At 41.3% G+C, this 19,569-nt stretch overlaps 1 protein-coding gene across 2 annotated transcripts; it reads right to left on the bottom strand.

Moving 5' to 3' along the window:
• Positions 1 to 872: 872 nt before the first annotated feature.
• LOC102682273 (A disintegrin and metalloproteinase with thrombospondin motifs 8) lies at positions 873 to 19,343 on the bottom strand. 2 transcript variants are annotated; one of them, XM_069182618.1, is made up of 9 exons: positions 18,180 to 19,343; positions 12,505 to 12,744; positions 10,368 to 10,500; positions 9,293 to 9,460; positions 7,989 to 8,281; positions 6,681 to 6,867; positions 5,448 to 5,665; positions 4,828 to 5,003; positions 873 to 4,410 (listed from the first exon to the last, which is right to left on the bottom strand). In XM_069182618.1, exons 1-9 carry the CDS (start codon positions 18,915 to 18,917, stop codon positions 3,678 to 3,680), a joined length of 2,886 nt encoding a protein of 961 aa, XP_069038719.1. In that variant the 5' UTR covers positions 18,918 to 19,343; the 3' UTR covers positions 873 to 3,677. The 2 variants fall into 2 exon arrangements, with proteins under 2 accessions (XP_069038719.1, XP_006642343.2); XM_006642280.3 differs by having other exon boundaries at positions 5,493 to 5,665; positions 18,180 to 19,342.
• Between the last annotated feature and the right edge of the window lie 226 nt (positions 19,344 to 19,569).

Raw genomic sequence — 19,569 nt, 5'->3', positions numbered from 1 at the left:
AAATCTTCCTCTGTGGTTTCAGAGTGTTGCTTCTTGACTGAGAAACCAGTACTGAAGAAGGCTTTCTTTTTGTGGTACTTGGTTTAGAAATAAATCTTTCAAAACAGGTATTCCATAGGATTGTTGTGATTAAATCGACTCCATAGCATTGAATTTGCTGCTTCGGGCCGGGCAAAACGTGAATGACCCATCTTCCGCCATAACTGCTGAGGATGTGTAGGCATCAGGCATCTTAATACAAGAAAACCCCTCTATTGTTGGCATTTTTCTTTTGCTTGGCTAATGATTGGTCTAAATTACCCTACACGTTGGTTTATTGATCCCCTAGTACATGTTATGCTATGGCTGCATAATCTTCCAAATTCCTTAAAAGTAAACGTATTGAACATTCACTAAAATGCCGGCAGTTTTTGCACAGTGCTCTTGTGTAGTGGACACCATCTTAAACTTGATGTTATTTTAAAGTGAAGAATATATAGTCTGTTATTACCGTAGAAGTCTTTTTAAAAGCTTATCAGGAGTATTATACTAAAGTAATACACTAAAGTTTTAGAATCTAATTCTGTGCAGTTAGTCTATGCAATTAAATAGAAAAAGGTTTGCTGTAACAGTTGTATGGTGCAAAAAGTATATACTGTAGGTCATTATAAGAGGAATTCTGTATACAGTTATTACCTAAGGCATTCTGCATTTTTTCTTCTATGGTATAATTTAAAAGATAGAAAAGGCTACAGGTAGAAATGAATCAGGAAGAACAACAGAACCAGAAGGTTTAGCTTATTCCTTGATAGTTCCTTTATGAATAACCTCATTTCCTGTTACATTTCTACTCAAGCTTGCAGAAACCACAACGAAGTGCCACAACAGAGCAGTTTAGGTCATCAAGGCATCTTTATTTATTTATTCAACTATTTATTATTCTGGAAGACAGCAGCATCTAAAAAAAAACCCATACTGTTATACATCGATGTCAAAATGTAGAAACTGTACAAAAATAAATAGCTTTAAAAGGAAGCTGCAATAATAAAATAATAAGGTCCTTCACTGAAGGGAAATAATGCCTTAATGTTATGTTCACTTCCGGAATGCCACATCACACAATTTAACAGAATTCTCTGAACAAACAAAAGCATGTAATTTAAAGAGCGGGGCTGTGTAGTTAACATCTTCCCTGTCTTAAGCAGATCCTACTGTCAAGTCTAAGGACGAGATCAGTGGTTAAGGCTTTTGTAACTGGAAGGTCGTGGGTTCAAATCCCAAGTGAGACTCTGTTGTTATGAGCAAGATACCTCACAAAGTACCTCCAGTCAAATACCCAGCTTTATTAACGGACGCAAATTGAATTCACTTAATACATCCAATTAAAGTAGCAATACATTACCTTCAATATTTGGGAGGATAGGGTCCTCAGGAACCTATCACAGTGTAGACACATACCTGTCTTTAAATTGCGCTAAAGGTCTTTGGTAGCTATTTAATGAAACTTTACCCTCATCTTTTGCAGTTTTCTTCTAATCGTAAGAATAACCTTTAAATACACTAATGCAATGGGTTAGTAATCTCTACCAAACAGATGAAAAGGTGAAATAATTCACCGACCCTGTTCCACTGGGTTGAATTAGATCAGACTCCTGACAGATACTGTAAGGAGCAAGTCATTCTCTAAGTTACTGGAACTTTTACACTTCATAAGTGTAAATAATCCTAGACTAATGCAGTAAAAATCAACATTAAATGCATACAAATCAGTTTCCTGATTCACTACGAAAATTGATAATCAAAGACTATTACTAATGATTTTCCACACACACTGAAAATTTTGCAACAGTGCCTAGGTTGTAAATATGACAAGCTTAACATTTTGTTTTGTCTGTTGCCCATAAATGATGACAAAAGTTCACACAATGCTGCACGTTTCATAGGCACGTTCACTACCATGTTAAAATGTCAGGATTCACAATGCTGGCTGGTTTGTTAGGTGAGAGAATGCAGGTGTGTTTTAGGTTTGCAAACATCAAGTTTATCCACAGGGACACAATGGGGGGGGAGAGAAAAACATAGATGGGTTCTCCAAAAGCTCAAAATAAAAAGAAATAAATTCATGGAAAAATAAATTAAAAATTGCAATTCCAAGATCACGTGTATGTAGGAACCAAAAAGGCATTTTGTTTTTGCTAGCAGGGTAGAACAATGACATAGCAGCTACAAAGTAATAGGCATACCTTAAAGTAATGGGCTTACCGGTGTTATATGCCCCATTACCATAAACAGTACTAGTTTGTATTGTAATCTCTTCTGCAGCAGCGCCAGGCGAATGCGCTACAGTATTAAAGACCTGCAACGTCAATGCAATCATTCAGGATCAACTGGTTAGGTACAAATCTCTTATATTCCAGATGGAAGCAAAAACACGTTGAATCCATATTAAAGTGTATTACCCGTTAAAGGATTATTAATGAGAATGAACTTATTATTAAAGTTATTTTAATGAACTTGGTTCCATAAAGGATTATGTATGTTGTAGCACGCCATACGTTTACACTGTCATTTAATATTCAGGTGTATTTTTCTGATACTGTATGTTTTGGGTGGAAAACAACAAAACAGAGTGTGTATCCACTCAAAATGTACCGTCTGGTTGGTTACTCCAGATCTGTGAGATGGTGGTGCCAATTAAATGTTATTTTTAAGGGAAGTGATTTGCATCATATTTCACGGGAAAAGAACCATTTACTTTTACTTACCAAGTGCAGTAACATGCTTCTTGTGTGGCTGATTTAAGAGCTTAAAAAAGTGCCAATATCAACATAAGCCCTTTTGCAGAATTACATAGTTCTAAATTGTGCAGCTGATACAGCTGTGCATTATGAGGATATTAAGTCTAATTTTGCATCTACAGTGATAGAAAATGGTTTAATAAGCTAAAAAAATTAAATTGTGATTGAATGTTTGAAAGTTGCATCAATACCGCATTTCTGAAAGCTTCTAAGGAGATAATAATTCACAGCATTTAGATAGCTCAAGAATTACAGCTTTAAATAAATGGAGGGTATCTTTTCTTGCTTTCTTTCAAACCATACTACATAAAAATTAGCATTACAGATCAATCTCTTGCAGCTGAAGGAAGTGACAGTTTCGTGCAACGATATTTTCACAAGGTAACTTTGGAAACACCAGGAATGGTCCAGCTGTTAAAAGCAATTTTACAGAACTCAAAATCCATGTGCAATTCAGTCTTTAGCCTAAACTGCAGAGCTTTCTGATGGGTGTGTGGAGGTATTTTACAGTCCAATGGTGTCTGGTCTCACACAAAGGTGTCTTTCCTTTGCTGAAACAGTAATATGAATACAGTATCTTCATCTAATATATAGAAGGCAACAATTTTACAACCTCTGAGGTAGATTTCTATTGGGTAAAAACTTCAATAGTGGTTATAAAAAAAAAACAACAGAAACAAAAGCAACAAACAATGAAAACAAGAAAAAAAAAGTCAAGTTAGTCTTTCAAACAGGCCAAAACCAGACCCGCTCAGGTCAGTTAGTGCACTTTTTCAGTTTCCACCTATGTAATTTCCCTGCTTTTTTCAGAAGCACGGTCAGGGGTCGTTAGTAGTTCTCTATTCTATCGCCTTCTTCTTTTCCTTTCGCTTTCCTTCCTTCCTTCCCTTCGTCCCTGCCTCAGCACTCCTGGTAGAAGCATTCGCCCGACACTGGATTGGGCTGCTTCGCCAGGTCACAGTTCTCGGGCTCCACTGTTTTCCCCGCGTAGTCAATGCAGAAAATGCTGCGCCGGCGCTCTCCCTGGCCACAAGTTCGCGAGCAGGAGGACCAGGGGCCCATCTGCCAGATGGGGCAGGGGATGTCGCCGCAGGGCCTGATGTCCGCCGGCTTGAGATCGCCGTCGCAAAGGCCCGAGAGCTGCCCGTGACCGTCCCGGCAGTCCACGTTCCTCCTCGACCAGCCCGAGCCGCAGGTCTTCGAGCATTCCGACCACTCCCCCAGGCTCCACTGGGACATCCCGATGGGCTGGATGACATGCGGGGAGGCCTTCTTCCCTTTCACTTTGGTGAAGGAGACGTCCTTGGGGATGAAGAAGGTGTACTTGACCTTGGGAGGGGACACCTCCCCGGCGGTGGCCAGGAGCTGCACGGTGATGGGCTCTCGGAGCCTGTGGAAGCTCTGCAGGCGCTCCAGAGTGGTGGAGGAGCCACTGTACCTGAGCACCGCCCCACTGACCGGTATGTCCTGCTCCACCGTGGACACCGAGAAGTTGCCATTCAGGATGTACTCCCCTTCCTCGGCTCTCACGGCCAGATAATTCCCGTCGTGCTTGATCCCTCTGTGGCTCCGCTGTTTGACGTCGATATTGGTGGCTCCAGCCGGGATTGTCACGATGTCGTTGTATCCATACCTGGAAGAAAGGACGGAAAATGAACCTGGGTCGCAGCAAGCACGGCGATAATCCAAGTCCTTTCCGACAATTTGAGAGTGGGCAGAACTGGGGTCGGTTCTTCTGTGTGGAGTTGCTCTTCCCCTGTGTTCAAGCAAACTGTCTCTGGGCGCTCTGGTTGAGACGCGAGACGTGCTGGTAAACTGGTTCACTACGCTCATCATGAGTAGCGGAAGTGGGGGCTTTTCCTCATGAATTCCTAACTTTCTCTGTGGATGTGTAGTTGGGAAAAGGTTGCGGTGACGAAATGCCTGTGTGCACAGTGGTGTCACCTGATGTAGTATGACTTTCATTGAGACGCTCTGTTGTACAGGTTGGACCATGAGAAGCAGTAATGCACTTGTAAACAATGTCCAAGGAAATCCATTCCACACTTACACAGCCTTATTCAAGGAGCCAGTGATTTTCCTGCAGCTAGAGCCATTCCCACCACACATTCCACACTTGTCCAGTTTCTTGTTAGATCCAATCACTTGATCACATCCTGCCTTGATGCACTGCCCTTGGACACAGATAGATGTGGTGTCGGGACCACAGGGCGTGCCATCAATCACCTGCAGAGCGAATAACTCCAGATCAGTGCCCGAATCACTCATGACAGAACCACAACAGCAGCCACTCTTAAAGCTGATTAACTGCTATACTGTATGTAGTTATATGACAGTCATTTCATATGAATATTATTCTATAACATACAAGTTAATATATGAGATATAAGAAGAAGTCACTCAATGTGGTGCACTGACTAAGCTATTCCTGATCCTAAATGAAACTGACATACAATTGTTACAAACATATTTCCCTAGAGACAATTAAGCAATTGGTTCATATTTTAAAAAGCATAAATATCCATGCATGATATTAAATTTCTGCTACGAAACAATGGGTTTAAGACTGTTTCTGATCTGCTTTTCTAATTTCAAAATTTCTGCTAGTAGGCCTGACATCTGTGCAGCCTGTGATCGACAGTACATGTAAGTAAGTTGATCAGCACTCACTGATTTTATTATATTCTTTTTCGTGTTCATTTGAGAAGGCTGTACCTTGGCTTCAAACACTTTGAATTCACTGCTGCCTCTCGCTCTGCAAAACAGTTTGCACCTGTCCCTGGGCGACACCCCAGCATATTTTGGGATCCACTGTTTGACATTTCCATGAATGTCAACGTAATTGAAGCTGTTGTATTTCTCACACTGCTCCTCTCTGAAGCTCTTTCCTGAAACAACAGACAGGGAACACTATTCTTATTTAATTCATCACTCATTTACAGTATGTGGCCTATGCTTCTTCCAAAGTGGCCTGAATTTGTACCCCTAAGTAGGACATTTTTTTTGAAGAAATATTGTGCTTCTCTGTCGGCCTTCTTTGGCAAAGACAGCTTTTTAGTTTTAACACAAAAGGATGTTGTCTTTGTGAGCATTGTGCTGAAGACTGACCTGCTGAAGACTGACCTGCTGAAGACTGACCTGACCTGCTGAAGACTGACCTTCTAAATGTCATTCCCTTTGAAACATGCTCATATTATAGTGGTATATCTCTTTTCACAATATCCTTTCTCTATTTTGAAACTGACCAGTACAGAATTCTCATAAAAAACGTGAGAACTTTCCAGTACCGCATATCACAAACCCTACCTCACTGAGTTAACAAATTTGGAGTAACACAAGGAGTGATTTCACAGACAACTGTTTGTATGACCTGGCAGAATTTAATGAAGATACCTGTTTGGGCTGCTGGCCAGCAAGCAAGATAGATTATGTCTGACAGGTTACTCAAGAAACGTCATTCATGTCTCAATTTACCCTCCTGGTAGGGTTTGGTCATTACATGTATAGGTATATTCTGAAACAAAATCACCCGCTCTGTTAAAGCCTACGTGAGAAAGCTAATGAGAAAACTACATCTAACTTGAATTTGCCCAGAGAAAAACCTTGTGTTGTGAACTGTCACTCATGGGATCTAGTCTTATTCTGCCTGGACACTGTACGTTAAAGCTCATTGCTTTATATTGCCATGTAACTGTTCATGATATACAGTATAAAATGAGAACAAATTCACATTAACAGTGACAAACTGGGGCAATTTCAGTGAGGAGCCTTGCACCAGGGGACATAGCAATGCCCCACCTGGGACACTAACTCACAACCTTCCAGTTTTGTGTTCAGAGACCAAACCATACCGCTGCCCTTTGACGAAAACCCCGTACTGTTACAGAGGTAGCTGCGGATTACCGTTGTTGTCCTCGCAGGGCTGGATATTGCAGGACTGGTACTTGACTCTTTGTCCTTCGCAGTACTTTCCCCCATGTTGGGGCTCGGGGTCTGTACACTCTCTGTAGGAGAACTCCACTCCCCCTCCACAAGTCCTGGAGCACTGCCCCCACGGTCCCCATGCCCCCCAGTTTCCATCGACAGCAGCCTGCGGGACGCAAGGAGGGACAATAACTGAATAAACAATTTCAGTATTTTCAGTCATCCCTAATTAAGAGGCGAGATTCGAACAGTGAGTTTTAATGGGGTAACACAATTGGCTGAGGGGAACGACAGCTCATCCGTACGGACAGGGCGAATCTGGCCCCGAGTTTTAAAAGAAGGAGGAAGCAGAGAATGGCTGCAAGGGTGAAGTTGAGGTCAGGGCAGGGCTGCAAAGAAGAAAAAAGGCGAGGGAATGAGCAAGAGGTGTTGGCATTTAGACACAGGCAGGTGGAATTGGGTGCGTTTTCATGTGCTGCTGATTTCTTGTTCAAAACATCGGTGTGTGTCCGTTTCATCCGCGGGAGACCGCTCTGACAAGTAACGGGTACAAGGTAGGGTACACCCTGGACAGGATGCCAGTGCATCATTCATCAAAGCAGAACGACACACTGAGGCAGAAATGCTAACCACTGTGCCAATGTGCCACCTTATATTATATTATATCGTGTTATATTAATGGGCTTAATCGAGTTATACTCCTGCGGCTTGCTCTAACTTGGGTGGATTTGTTTTGGACTTGCTCCTGCTCGGGCTCTGGTGCATTCCTTGACTGTGTGTCACGTCTTGCAAAATCTGTTATATTTTACATCAGCTTCACAGTTAGCACACGCTCTCGCCACGGTGCTGCAGGAGTTTAACCTGAGGGCGGAACTGTGACTTGAGGCTGCCCGTGTAGCCGAGATCTTGCCTACTTCTTATTTAAGCTTGCGTGGGAGACTTTTCTTGTTTGTTTGTTTTTTTTGGCACTGCACGGATATGTTCCAAGTAAAAGACAGCTGGGTATCTGGCAAATTCCCTCGGAATATCATAATTATTTTAAGCTGCTAAGAGCTTGATGGAGACTCCAAGCCCATCACTGTTTTTTCTTTTGAGAAGTATCAAGGGTATAAAAAAGATTGCGCTGCAGTGTGGCAGCTTACAGGACAACGCCGCTGTGAAAGTTGTTCGGGCTCTTTGTGTTTAAAAGCGTGTGCAAAACCCGAAGGCGAAAAAAAAGCCAGGCTAAAGCTTCCCGAGCTGCTGCGCGGCGATTCCAGGCAGAAATCCATAAATCAGCTGCCTCACCTTCGGCTTCAGGATCTCCTCCGTCTCCCGGCACTCGCCGTCCAGGCAGGACCTGTTTGCGCTGCAGGCCGTGCCGTCGGCCCAAGGGAGGCTCCCGTTTTTGGTCGTGCAGTGCGGCTGGCCCTCGACCCGGCACCAGAGCTGGCTACAGACGTCGGCCTCGGACGTGTTGGGACAGTGCATGAACTCCTCGCCGAAAATCTGCTGGCATTGCCGATCCAGGCCATAAGCCAACCCAGGGAGGTCGGTGGGCAAGGGAATAGCTTTCTCAGGGGCGTCCAGCAGGCAGTCCCCTGAAATTGGAACGATCTTTTAGAGCTCCGCGGGCAAAACGCTGGGTAACATGAGGGAAGGACACACAGGACATGGTGGCAGAGGGTATCATAAATTCTGCCTGACATGTTAATAAGACCCTGTTTCACTATTTAGCATCTACTGGCGGAACAGCATTTATGGTTGCCTATGGCTTTTATGTTTTCTGTTTTAGAGGAGTAACTTAAATATTGTTGCTCTCACAGTGTGAGGGGATACCTGGAATTCTCAAAAGTCAGCTCAAGGGAAGGACACACTAGAAGTGAAGACAGATTGATATATTGACCAGCAGTGTGAGAGACAAAAAACAATCTTGGCTATTCAGCAATGTTGCTTTAGCTATTTTATTCTGGGTGTGTCCTTTTCAGACACATGACCACAAAGCAGTCTTAACCCTAGTGCGTATGATGAGCCATTATATCTTTCTGCGCCTGACCTACTCTGACAAAGTGAACATTTCTCCCCTGGCTGGCTATGTGAAGCATTTGGGTGCCATTTGTGTACAGTATGTCAGCTCCCTGAAGATTAAGCTTATTACTGTTATTTTGGTTTCCTCACTGTTAGACAAACAGTGTAGTAGCTTGAACACGAGAAACGATCATATACACAGCTACTACTCCTGTCAATAACAGCGCTCCCAACAGAATCAAGAAACACTGAGGAGAAAATATTTCATTTTTAAATAAAAAAAAGTCAAAATCAGTAAAAGTTGGTATAGGAGAGCAAGTCAAAGTTGGTGTAAGAGAGAGAAATGCATAATCTTAGAAAACATAGCTCAAGTACATTTATTTTACTTTGGAAACCTAAGCGAAACCAGCTAACTCTCTTGCCAGGAAAAAATAATGTTTGAGAAGGAAGTTTACATTAACAGTGGGTCAGTCGCATATTGATTGCAGGCAAGACCTGTGTGCCACACAGCACAAACATACAGTATTGGTTAGGAGAATGCATTGTGGGACAACTGTAGTTGAGATGGGATTGTCCTTCCTCACCGTGCCCATTGTCAAAGAACTCTGTGATGTAGAGTGCACTGCAGGGGGACCAAGGCAGGGTCTTATTCAGGTGGATAAACACAGGAGCCATGATGTGATGCTCCCCTAGGTCCCCAAAAAGCCTTTCACAGTTCCTGGAGTCATCATGTGGCATGCTGAGCACATGGCCTTGAATGAAAAAAAGACACAATAAAAGTATTGTTTGGATGATCGGGGGCAGATTTCCTTTTTAAGTGCTTTAACATGTTGGGATGTTTTACTGGGACAGGGCTTGATATTAAATCTAAGAGACATGTGTGACAACTTAAGTGTGCTTGTATTTTCTTTCCCCTAGTGTGGTGGTTTGTCTTTCTTCCTTTGTCTGCTCAGAAGCCTTTTCTTTAGAGTTTCTCTTAGCTGAGGTTCTTGCAGTTTTGGTTAAATCTTTCTAATAAAAAGCGGTACACTGCTGGGAGAGGACATTTCTCTCCCACATTTTCTTACTTAAGCTTTCATGGAAAACATTTTGTGTTTTTTTTAATGCACTGAATGGTTAATGTCCTACTAAAGAAAGACGACTCTTTGGCAAAGTCATCAGAAAATGAATTGAATATGCTCAATAGCAAAAGCCTGATGGAGACCCCGGAAACATCACTGCCTCCTCTTTCATGCACCATCATGAGTTTTGACATTTCTGTGGCAGCTTTCGTGATAATGCCGCTGTAGTAAAATTTGTTAGGACTCGTACAGTGAGGCTTAAGGGCTCTTTTATGCAGTTGAATCATTGGCAAAATTGAAGGGAAAATAAGCAAAGATTACAAGCAATAAATCTTTACAGCTGCTGTTTAATTACATTCGTTCCCAAATAAAAAGAAATATCTCTGGGGCTAAAGGAAAGGAAAAGAAAAAAAATGCAATTATATAAATTACCGTATATCCTAAAACACATTTTCTTTTCTCTGTTTATAAAAAAAAGTGAACCCTCTCCGGTTTTTTTCAAAGGAAATTGTATTCAAAGGAATGAGCATGTGTTGAGTGATGACATTATTATAGGGAGAGAAAATGGGCAGTCTATCAGCAAGTCTGGAAGCCCTACCTAGTTCATGGGCAGCAGTGAATGCGGCCTGGAGGCCATTGTCCTCAATGACTGAGCAGCTTCTAGTTGGATCACACATGGTTCCTACATCAGCTACTCCCAGGGTGTCACAGCTTTGGTGACCACAGATATCCTGCAAGACAGAAAGGGCCACATACTGTATGTTTGAAACCTGGAACAATGCAGTCCTGCTACAGGTAAGACACAAACATCTTCAGTGTTTTGGTACTGCAGTTTATTCTTCTACCTAGCTCTTGAGAGCAAACCATGTTTTGTATCTACATTTCTTTCATGTACCAAAGCAAACAAATATTCCTGGCAGAGATTTGTAATCTAGGATTAACACTGGGGAGTCTGTAGTATGTCTGAGAAAGTTTTACAAACATTTGCAAGCCACACAGGAAACGCCCTTCGTATGATCCACTAAATAATGAAATTTATACCAAGTTAATGACATTCTTCTCAAGACTACATGCATGTACGGTAGCATTTACAAATACATATTCATAAATGACAAAACCCAACAAGAAAATTTCATTTTTTTTTAAATACGTATTATACTAAATAAGTATTATTAGAATTTTCTACAAGTTTCTAATGCATTTCTTTTTGATTCGGTCCAATTTAACATTTTTCTTCTTAGAAATACAGTACATATGTAAAAAAGGTAGGAATAGACATTTGTTGCATTTTGTTCTTGTACTTTATTTACTTTTAAAGTCCCTTGTCTAACTTACAGTCACTAAATGACCTTTCACACCAGCTTTAATTTGCTCAAAATCATTAGCCACATGGCATAATAATTGCCTTCATCCATATAATTTGTCCTTTAACTACTGCTTGATTTTGATTGGCACATTGTACTTGATTTTTGTTCACTTTTGTTCACTTTGTCATCAGAACTTATTTTCATGTTCTCTTCAGACTGTAACAATAGCCATTTGCAAAAGAAAGACCCTATACACTCATATCCTGCTGACACAGCTACTGCGCGGTGTGACAAGACGATGTCCCACCCCACTGCTTTCAGCCACTGCCTTGGAGGAGCCCCCCCAACTTCGAAGGTGACTGGTTCCCTCAGTTCCTCCAAATGTTCACTCTTTATGCTGGTTTTCTTTGATCGAACCTGAAACCAGTGTCCACTGGGTACAACAATAACACCACCATATCACATTAACCTCACCTGAAGCAAAAGATTCTCAGATTACGCCTGTAGGATCAATTTGCAACTAACTTCCCAAAGCGCTAAGTGTGCCGAATGGCCTCCTCTCATTCGGAATCTTTATATTGTTCTTATGTTTTCAGGAAAAAAAGAAGAGATTTAAAGGCAGAGCGGTAGAGGAGTTTATTGGCATATGTACATGTACATCGTGCCGATCTCCCAGGATGTGCACAGTACAGCCGATGACACAGTACGACAGATGACACCACACATGCAGACAGTACATTACAAAATGGTACTTCATAGTAACAACCAGAAAGTTAAGTATGCTGTAGAGAACAATAAATATGTGGTAGTGGAAAAAAAAACATGGTAGGCAAAAGTGCGTAGTGCAGAGGCATTGCATAGTTAGCTGTTAAGGATGTACACTGCTGTACGGTAGAAGCTGTTCTTAAGCCTAGTGGTCCGTCTTTCATAGTGTGGTACTACTTGGAAGAGCACAGTTGGGAGTACAGTTTGTGGCTGGGTTGGTTGGGATCCTGAATGATGGATTGGGCTTTATTGAGACGGCGGGTGGTGTTAATCTCACCGATAAACACAGCAGGCCACTTCCCTCTGCCAAAGTGCCATTGACCATGCTTTGCTTATCAACGTCCAAAGTGTGTTTCAGCTTCTAGCCATTACTACAGATTCTCTGGGGCACAGGTCCTGGTTTAGCATACTTGTGGTGTGACACCATTCCTACACTGGGTTCATGTTTTGTGGCCACTGATGAAGTAGCTAGTTTGTGGAAACGGGCCGCAGACCACTTTAGAATAAATCCTGACTGAAACCGTCATGAAACCGTCACACGGCTCCAAGTGACTTTTTCTTAAGCTTTTGGGATATGGCTGAAAGGATCAGAGAGATGTCTGGTTGCCTCTCTGCTGTCACTGTGGGCCTAGAGCGGAGTTTTCACGCCGGCAAGACACTGACCTGTCTGGTGAAGAGGAGGGCTGTGTCGTAGTGCTCTGGGTGCCGTTGACTGGACGGGTTGAAATGTCGCTGCCAGGAGCAGAAATTGCGAAGAGTCAGGCCTCCATTGCTGGACACGGAGGGCCCTACCTCCTCATCCTCTACAATCAACACCTTGACCACCACCATGTTGACCGAATTCTTGATGCTGGGGTGTTTGTAAATCTGAGCTGCCACGGAGATCAGGGTCAGTATGTAGTGCTGTGGAGACATCAATCATGAGGTCTATTAATACAGAGCAGCAGGCCTTTCTTTTTCCACTGGCTGCCTGAACTTTCTTCAGCTGGCACCATAACAATATGCAATATGTTATGGATTCACAGGTACTCATCACAGGCAAACCAAGAAATTTTATGTGAATTGATGGTGTTCTGTAACACGTGAACATCTGAATCTCAGTATCAAAGGAAAGCAAATGTGTCATCACACTGAATAGCTATTTCTACTTTCTTGTTGGGTGATGCATAATAATAGAAAGAGGTCAATCACCCATTCAACTATTCCATGCTGGTGTTCAAGGTTAGTGTTGTGACAAGACATGGTATGCTGTATTGGGCCTACAGGCATCACATGAAGTTCCTTTGCTGATATTCATTTGGTTAACAGAAAGGAAGCATCTATATTGACCTAAAACTGTAAGCCAGGGAGATTCTGACATTTAAACACATTTGTTTTTTTTCCCCAATTAAATCATAAAAAGAACCACAAAAACAAACAGCTGGTCTGCTTCTTTATTTCCAGATGTAGCGTACTTAATCTCCAGAAGGCCTGTAAATGTGAATTTGTGCTCTTTTTTGCGCTTTACAAAATCCAGAGGAAGCAATTAAAGACTACATGGAAAGTACAGTATGTTTGTACACAACTAATTACCCATGTACAGTAGTTTGTGACTACTGGGTAATGTTAGTTAACCAGCAGAAAACAAAAAGGTTAAATTGCTGTAATTACTGGTGTAATTATTGCTATGATCTAGGTCAAGTGAAATACTACAAAATAAGAAAGCAGAGAATGGGGTAAGAAAAGAAACCGGGTTCTGGATAGCAAAAACTGGAAGTTTCTGAATTACTGTAATATTTTTTTACGTGGGTCCCTTAAAATATTTGATTCATTTTGCTGTGATTTTTTTAGTGCACTCTAGAACTCTGGCAATCTGACGGAATCATATGATTTTTATCTTTTGGGCTTTTGGAGCAGTATAGTTCAGTCAAATTCAGAGCTTGAAATCTTTAGACAAGAGCATTTGTGCTTTTGCCTTCATCCTATCAACGTTATTGTTCCATAGCTTTAAATTCCAAACACATTTGGTGATTTTGCTCTGTTACATCATGGCAAAAATATTTTCTCATTCGTTGACTTAATAGAAAATGGGCCAGAAAGTCGAAAGGAAAAATATCTGAGACATAAATGTCGCCCACTTGTCTCCTAAGGGCAACGCAAATACTGCCTCAGTCTTGGACAAATTCTTTGGAAAGTAAGACATCACAGATGGCTTTTAACAATCTGCAAAAATAGTTTCTTGGCAAAAGATATGAATGTTGCTTCTTGTAAATCAAACCAGGGGGAAAGCAGGAAATACAAAGTCCAAATTAAGACAGCGATATTCAGGTTGAGGAAGAAAGAAGAGTCACAAAATAACTTCTCGTCGTTCCCTTTCAGACTCCTGAAGGACACAACAGCCCAAGCCTCTGCCCAAGAACTTGTGTCATTATTTTGTAATAATGACTCCAAAATGAAATGGCAAAAGCTGGTGGTCTCTTGTGAGAATATGTCTGTTTACAATCCATAGGAGAAAAATAAAAACAATTGTTCAAGGTTTTCTGCCATTAATACAAGACTGCCATGTATAAAGAGGTAGAAAATGTAATAGGACATGCTGGGGCATGGAAATCAAAAGTGTATTTGTACACCTGCAGCAACAGAAGATAATGAGACCTACCATTGCTTTCTAAAGGGCAGAAAAGGATAAATTGCAGAAATTGTTTTAATCTAGTCTTGGTGTTTACTATTTTCTTCAAACGTTTCTTCATTTTTTCTTGTTTGGGGATAGATTCTCAGCTCATGTAAATGATAGTCTTGTCTGACAGTTTAACTATAACCCACATGAGCCATTTTCTATAGCACTGAACGGGGTGGTTGACAATCATCCTTTGAGACGCTGAAGCAGCAGCAATTCCTGTGACCCTTTGGAGAGAGACACCTTACATGTCAGGGGTTTGTAACACAACTGTTCTTTATCTCCTTGTAATGTAGTCAGTTTACAAACATGTGGACATTATTTATACATACTGTTCAAATTTCAAAGCACAAGCATTTGAATGTAACAAAAAAAAAACATTTGAATTCATTCCAGAAGCTATTTGGTCTGTTTTTATCTACATACTGATACTGGGCAGGGTATTGTTAAACAAACAACCGATCTCATTTTAATAAAATATATTTCAACATTGTGTTTAGGTATGATATGACGTTATCTGAGTACCACACAGAGCTACTTTAATCTATCACTAAAACACTCCTCACTATTTCAAATTATGACTATGTTTTTGCATGATAAAAGTGTTGCAGCTGTAGTGAAAGTACCAGGATTATGTATCTAGCTTGTGAAGAACATCATGTTTCTCAATCAGCTTTGAAGTATTTCAAGTATAATATTGCACAATAAGTCTAAAATAAAAAAAAACATGACAAAATGAGAACTCTGTCCCTCCCACAGTCGAAACGAAAAGCTCAGTTTTAACAAGCAAGTGTAGCGAGGTTTTGATTTCATAATGGCCAAATTGTAGCTATTTTTTAGAGAAGTGAAGTATTTGAGTAGAGTAAATAGAATGTATATCTGGCTGTTGCACTGTAACATTATCTCCAATTGTGGCAGTTCACAAAGTAGGCTAAAAGGATGCACTTACAAGTCAAGGCATATTGCCAGCAAGATAGTACCTAAAGTCTACATTGATTTTGCCCCTGTGGATATGACAGCAAAAATATATTGACTGCAGTTTTTACAACTTACAGTAGTGGCAAAAGCAGTCTTGCTTATGTGTGTTAGTGTTTTGTACACATTTTACACTACTTTGAGTTTTGAGAGCCACTCCTTTACTCTGTATGCTGAAAGCACATATAGGCTCTACCAGATAAAGATGAATGCTAATAACCACAGAATAACCTGTAGACAGAAGTTCCAGTTAAGGAGTATCTTCTGGCGTGCTCAGTCTTAGGCATGCATGAAGCAGTGTTATCACGTTGTTATCCTTCTTGTCAGACATCAGCAGCTAAGCAAAGATGGACATGGTCAAACTGACTTGGGAGACCTCCAAGAAAAATTGGTCACAGCTGTAAGTCATGTTGGTGGACCTGTAGGGGGTGCTCTTATCTCTGCACCAGAATCCAGCAGAGAAACCAATGCCCCAGTATGGTTGCCATAGACATAGTGCTGTAGGAGATGCCACTCTTTGAACGGGATTTTAAACCAAGGTAGGTCCTGACTATTTGGTCACTAAAGATTGCATGGCACTGCTCATAAGTGCAGGGGTGTTAAACCCAAGGTCCTGGCAAAATTTAGCTCTGGTCTGGTCCAGTCTGACCTTTCTAAAGTTCCCCCTTAATTCAGTTGGTGGGCCAATGTCTCATTTCCCTTCCTGATTTGCTGTGTAAGGGCAATTGGATCATGTGGTGTCACCCAGTTGAGGGCAGTACTTCAATATTACTAGGTCCCATCCTCTATGTAAAACTCTTCAGGATTCTTTGGGCTGAAAAGCACAATATACTGTAAGTGCAATGAATTATTATGATTTTTTACACCATTCCCTCTGTTGATTTCAATAACATGATTTCCTACAACGAGGTTCTGAGAAAAACCTTTGCTCTTTGCAGGGACTGGTTGAGGTTAGAGGATGGCCAGCCCTTTACAGAATTGCATTTCCTTATCTCTCTCTTCATCTGTGCACCTTCCATAGAACTACAGTAGCTTTTTGTCACCCATTCTTTGGTGCCATTACATGAGGATGCCATATCTATATCTATATTTACATCGATATTTATACTCATATGTGTGATACGATTTTTCTGTGTACTGTTCTGTTCTGTTCTGTTCTAGTTTGTTCTTTGTGTGTCCGGACTGTTCTGCTCTCGATCCACACAGTGCGTAACCACTCGCGTAACGCACAGAAGTCTCTCCGCTCTGCCCCAGTTCAGCTTAAGATTCAAGAACAAAGCTGTTTGCCCCCAGACCTGAGCGTCTAGATACAACTGTTATTTGTGGTTTCTTAGTTTGTCGACTCTGTGTTAAGTCGTGCAGCTAGAAGAGACGTGCGCGGCGTTCCTAAGTACATAGTCGATGTTAACCGGAGCCAGTCGGTCAGTCCCGTTTGGAGTCCTGCATAAAAGACTGATGCGATCCCTACAGACGCCCACTTGCACACATAGTTCGCATGATGCGTTAAGCACTTCAAGGTCAAAGGAACAGCCTCCTCCTTAGGTGAAGGATAACAGATGAGATCATTATTTTCGGAACGAATTACTAATATTCTGCTGTTGCGCGCGTCAAAAGCACCAAGGAGCTCGAAAACAGACAAATGTGGTGTCATGCAAAATCAGACCTCGAACTGTATGCCAACGCACACAAAATGCATGTTTAAAAAAGTGTCAAAATTAATCTTGTTTTGTAATGACATTTCTAAACTACGATGATGAATGCTGTCTTTACGATTTTAATTACAGCTCATAAAAAAACAGTTCACCAATTTTAAAGCGTTTTATTCTAAATCATAATTGTCTAGGGTCAGGATATCATGTATATCGGTACGTACTGTATATACCCAGCATTATTACATATACAGGTACACACATAAGTGGAACGAGATGTACTTTAATATATCCATGAAATAATAAAATGGATAATTAAATAAGCTGCCTGTTAAACTGTTAGGATTCAGTGAGGTGAAACGTTTCATTTTAACGACCCGTGACGAAGCAATTTGGCATGGTTGCTTTGAAGCTGTCAGTTTCCAAATTAAACTGTTGAAAAACGCGTACCCTGGAACTTGTAAATGTTAACATGTTAAAAGTGCCAGACCCAGTAACATCCCTTCTATTTACATCTATTTTGAGATGTACAAGAGCGACTTCAAATGTTTTACTTCTTAATCTCGGGTGATTTCCTAAATGCTCTTAGATGAACTCTTCCAATGTATAATTCCACGTGTTGCGGGTACTTGATAATTAGAACACGCATCACCTAGTTTTCGTTCCATTAATAATACTCGAGCTGTTCATTTGTACTGGAACTTCTAAACTGGCATCTTGACGTGCGGTGTTAAAATGTAGAGCCGACATCTGGTCACTTACTGTATCTACCTTGCCTATCACCTGAAATCTAATCTGAAGACACAGACTTCCATAAAGCCCGAGTGTTCAAGGTCATTAAAACGCCAGACGTTCACTGATAGTTTTATACGCATAAGCATCCCACCCAGTAGTGTGCAGCTACTCAGTACTCACTGTAAAGAAGAGGCAATTTTATAAAGGCCCTTTGTTAAACGTTCACATACTATTAATTCCACATTAATATTCATTCAAATAATATGAACCTTGCCTCCAATACACGTAAAGAAAGAGACGCGAAATGTGAATATGTACAGTACCTTTATCTCTTCCCCATAAAACTGAGCCATTGACGGGTCTGCCACCAACAAAGTTTCAACATATCGGGCTGCAGAAACAAAGCGCTTCTTTCTCGCCATCCTCCTGGCCTCCGCCGCTCTCTTGAATAAAATGCTCCCCCCTGGGTTCTCCTGCTTTTCATCTTCCATTTGGTCGAATGTGACCTTTGACTCGCCTTTTGTGCTGGCCAGCACCCTTCTTTTGATCACATGTAACTGCGTGGCCGATTTCTCAGACGCTCCTTTGCCGGAGACTTTCGGCTCAATCAGATATTCGTCCCCTTCTGTTATAAATGATCCTCGGATGCCGTTGCACAGGCTAACGGCCACCACGGAGTCTTGGTTGAAGCCCACGGTCCCCGAGTAGAAACATCTTCTCAGATCTTCACCGTCTTCTGTTTCGTTTATGTTTCTTAGTTTCTCAGCTTCAGCACTTGGAGCGTCAAGGTCAGAAAGCACATGAAGATATTTGGCTTTGATTCGGAGAATCTTAATAGTCGGGGCTAAAAAGCTATCATCCGGGGTGAGATTCAGCACAAAGTCTTTGCCAAAAGCGACAAGTTTGTAACTTGGAAGATCTTCGCTCCTTTTCCAAAAGCGACCGCTGTTTCTTCCGCTTATCCTGACAGGTACAACCTCCTCCGATTCGAACAGTTCAGCAGAAAGTGCAGAATTCGTTACAGCAAATATTAACAAAGCTAAATGCACCCACAAACGCATTTTATAAGATAGTAAAAAAATCACTGCACGGGATAGTAAAAGTGAAACTACAGTTTTTTTTAGAAATATTTTGCGAGTTAATGAAGCAAGCAGCTTTCTTATTAAAACAAAGATTGATATAGCTATTAAAATATGTCTGCATACAGACACTGTGAAAAGGTATATATTACTGTTTAAGAATTCTCTTTTTCGTTAAGGGAGGTTGGTATCTTGGCACTAGACTGTTCTTCACTTCAACAGACAAACTAGAAATTTGAAATGCTAAGTTAATCGATCCAGCGAAAATACTAATCTATCAGTGCTGTAAAACCAGTCTTGGTCTCGAGTGTTCTAACGTTATATTGCAGTTGCCTTAAAGCTATTCCAATATAAGAGCTAAATCCTGCTCATTTCACTCCGCACCTCCAGAGAAGGCTGCTAGCGGCGGTGGTATTTATACTTTCTTGCCCTTCTTAGACTTAAGAGGTTTATTTTTGATATCCCTTGCCGGCCCGCTCTCTCCTCCCCCTTTGCACTTCATGAAAAACTTTTGGATCAAACTGATCCAATGAGAACGGACAGACACACCCCCTTCTTTAATAGCTCGAATTTGACTTCCAGATGGCTATTATTAACTCAGTATACAGCTCTGCTGGTAGGGTGCTGCAGGCTA

This window comes from Lepisosteus oculatus, chromosome 23, assembly GCF_040954835.1.
Source record: "Lepisosteus oculatus isolate fLepOcu1 chromosome 23, fLepOcu1.hap2, whole genome shotgun sequence".
NCBI classification, from domain to species: Eukaryota; Metazoa; Chordata; class Actinopteri; order Semionotiformes; family Lepisosteidae; genus Lepisosteus; species Lepisosteus oculatus.
Note: the sequence above shows the minus strand (reverse complement) of the source record. Positions and strands in the feature narration are given on the sequence as shown.

What these genes read in the sequence shown, in the direction of transcription:
- LOC102682273 (XM_069182618.1), bottom strand. Translation starts at nt 18,917, where the DNA reads ATGCGTTTGTGGGTGCATTTAGCTTTGTTAATATTTGCTGTAACGAAT. An exon ending in CCCTCCTCTTCACCAGACAG is followed by an intron (nt 10,501 to 12,504) that starts GTCAGTGTCTTG and finishes TCTGTCTTGCAG; the next exon opens with GATATCTGTGGTCACCAAAG. An exon ending in AGGAGATCCTGAAGCCGAAG is followed by an intron (nt 6,868 to 7,988) that starts GTGAGGCAGCTG and finishes TGCGTCCCGCAG; the next exon opens with GCTGCTGTCGATGGAAACTG.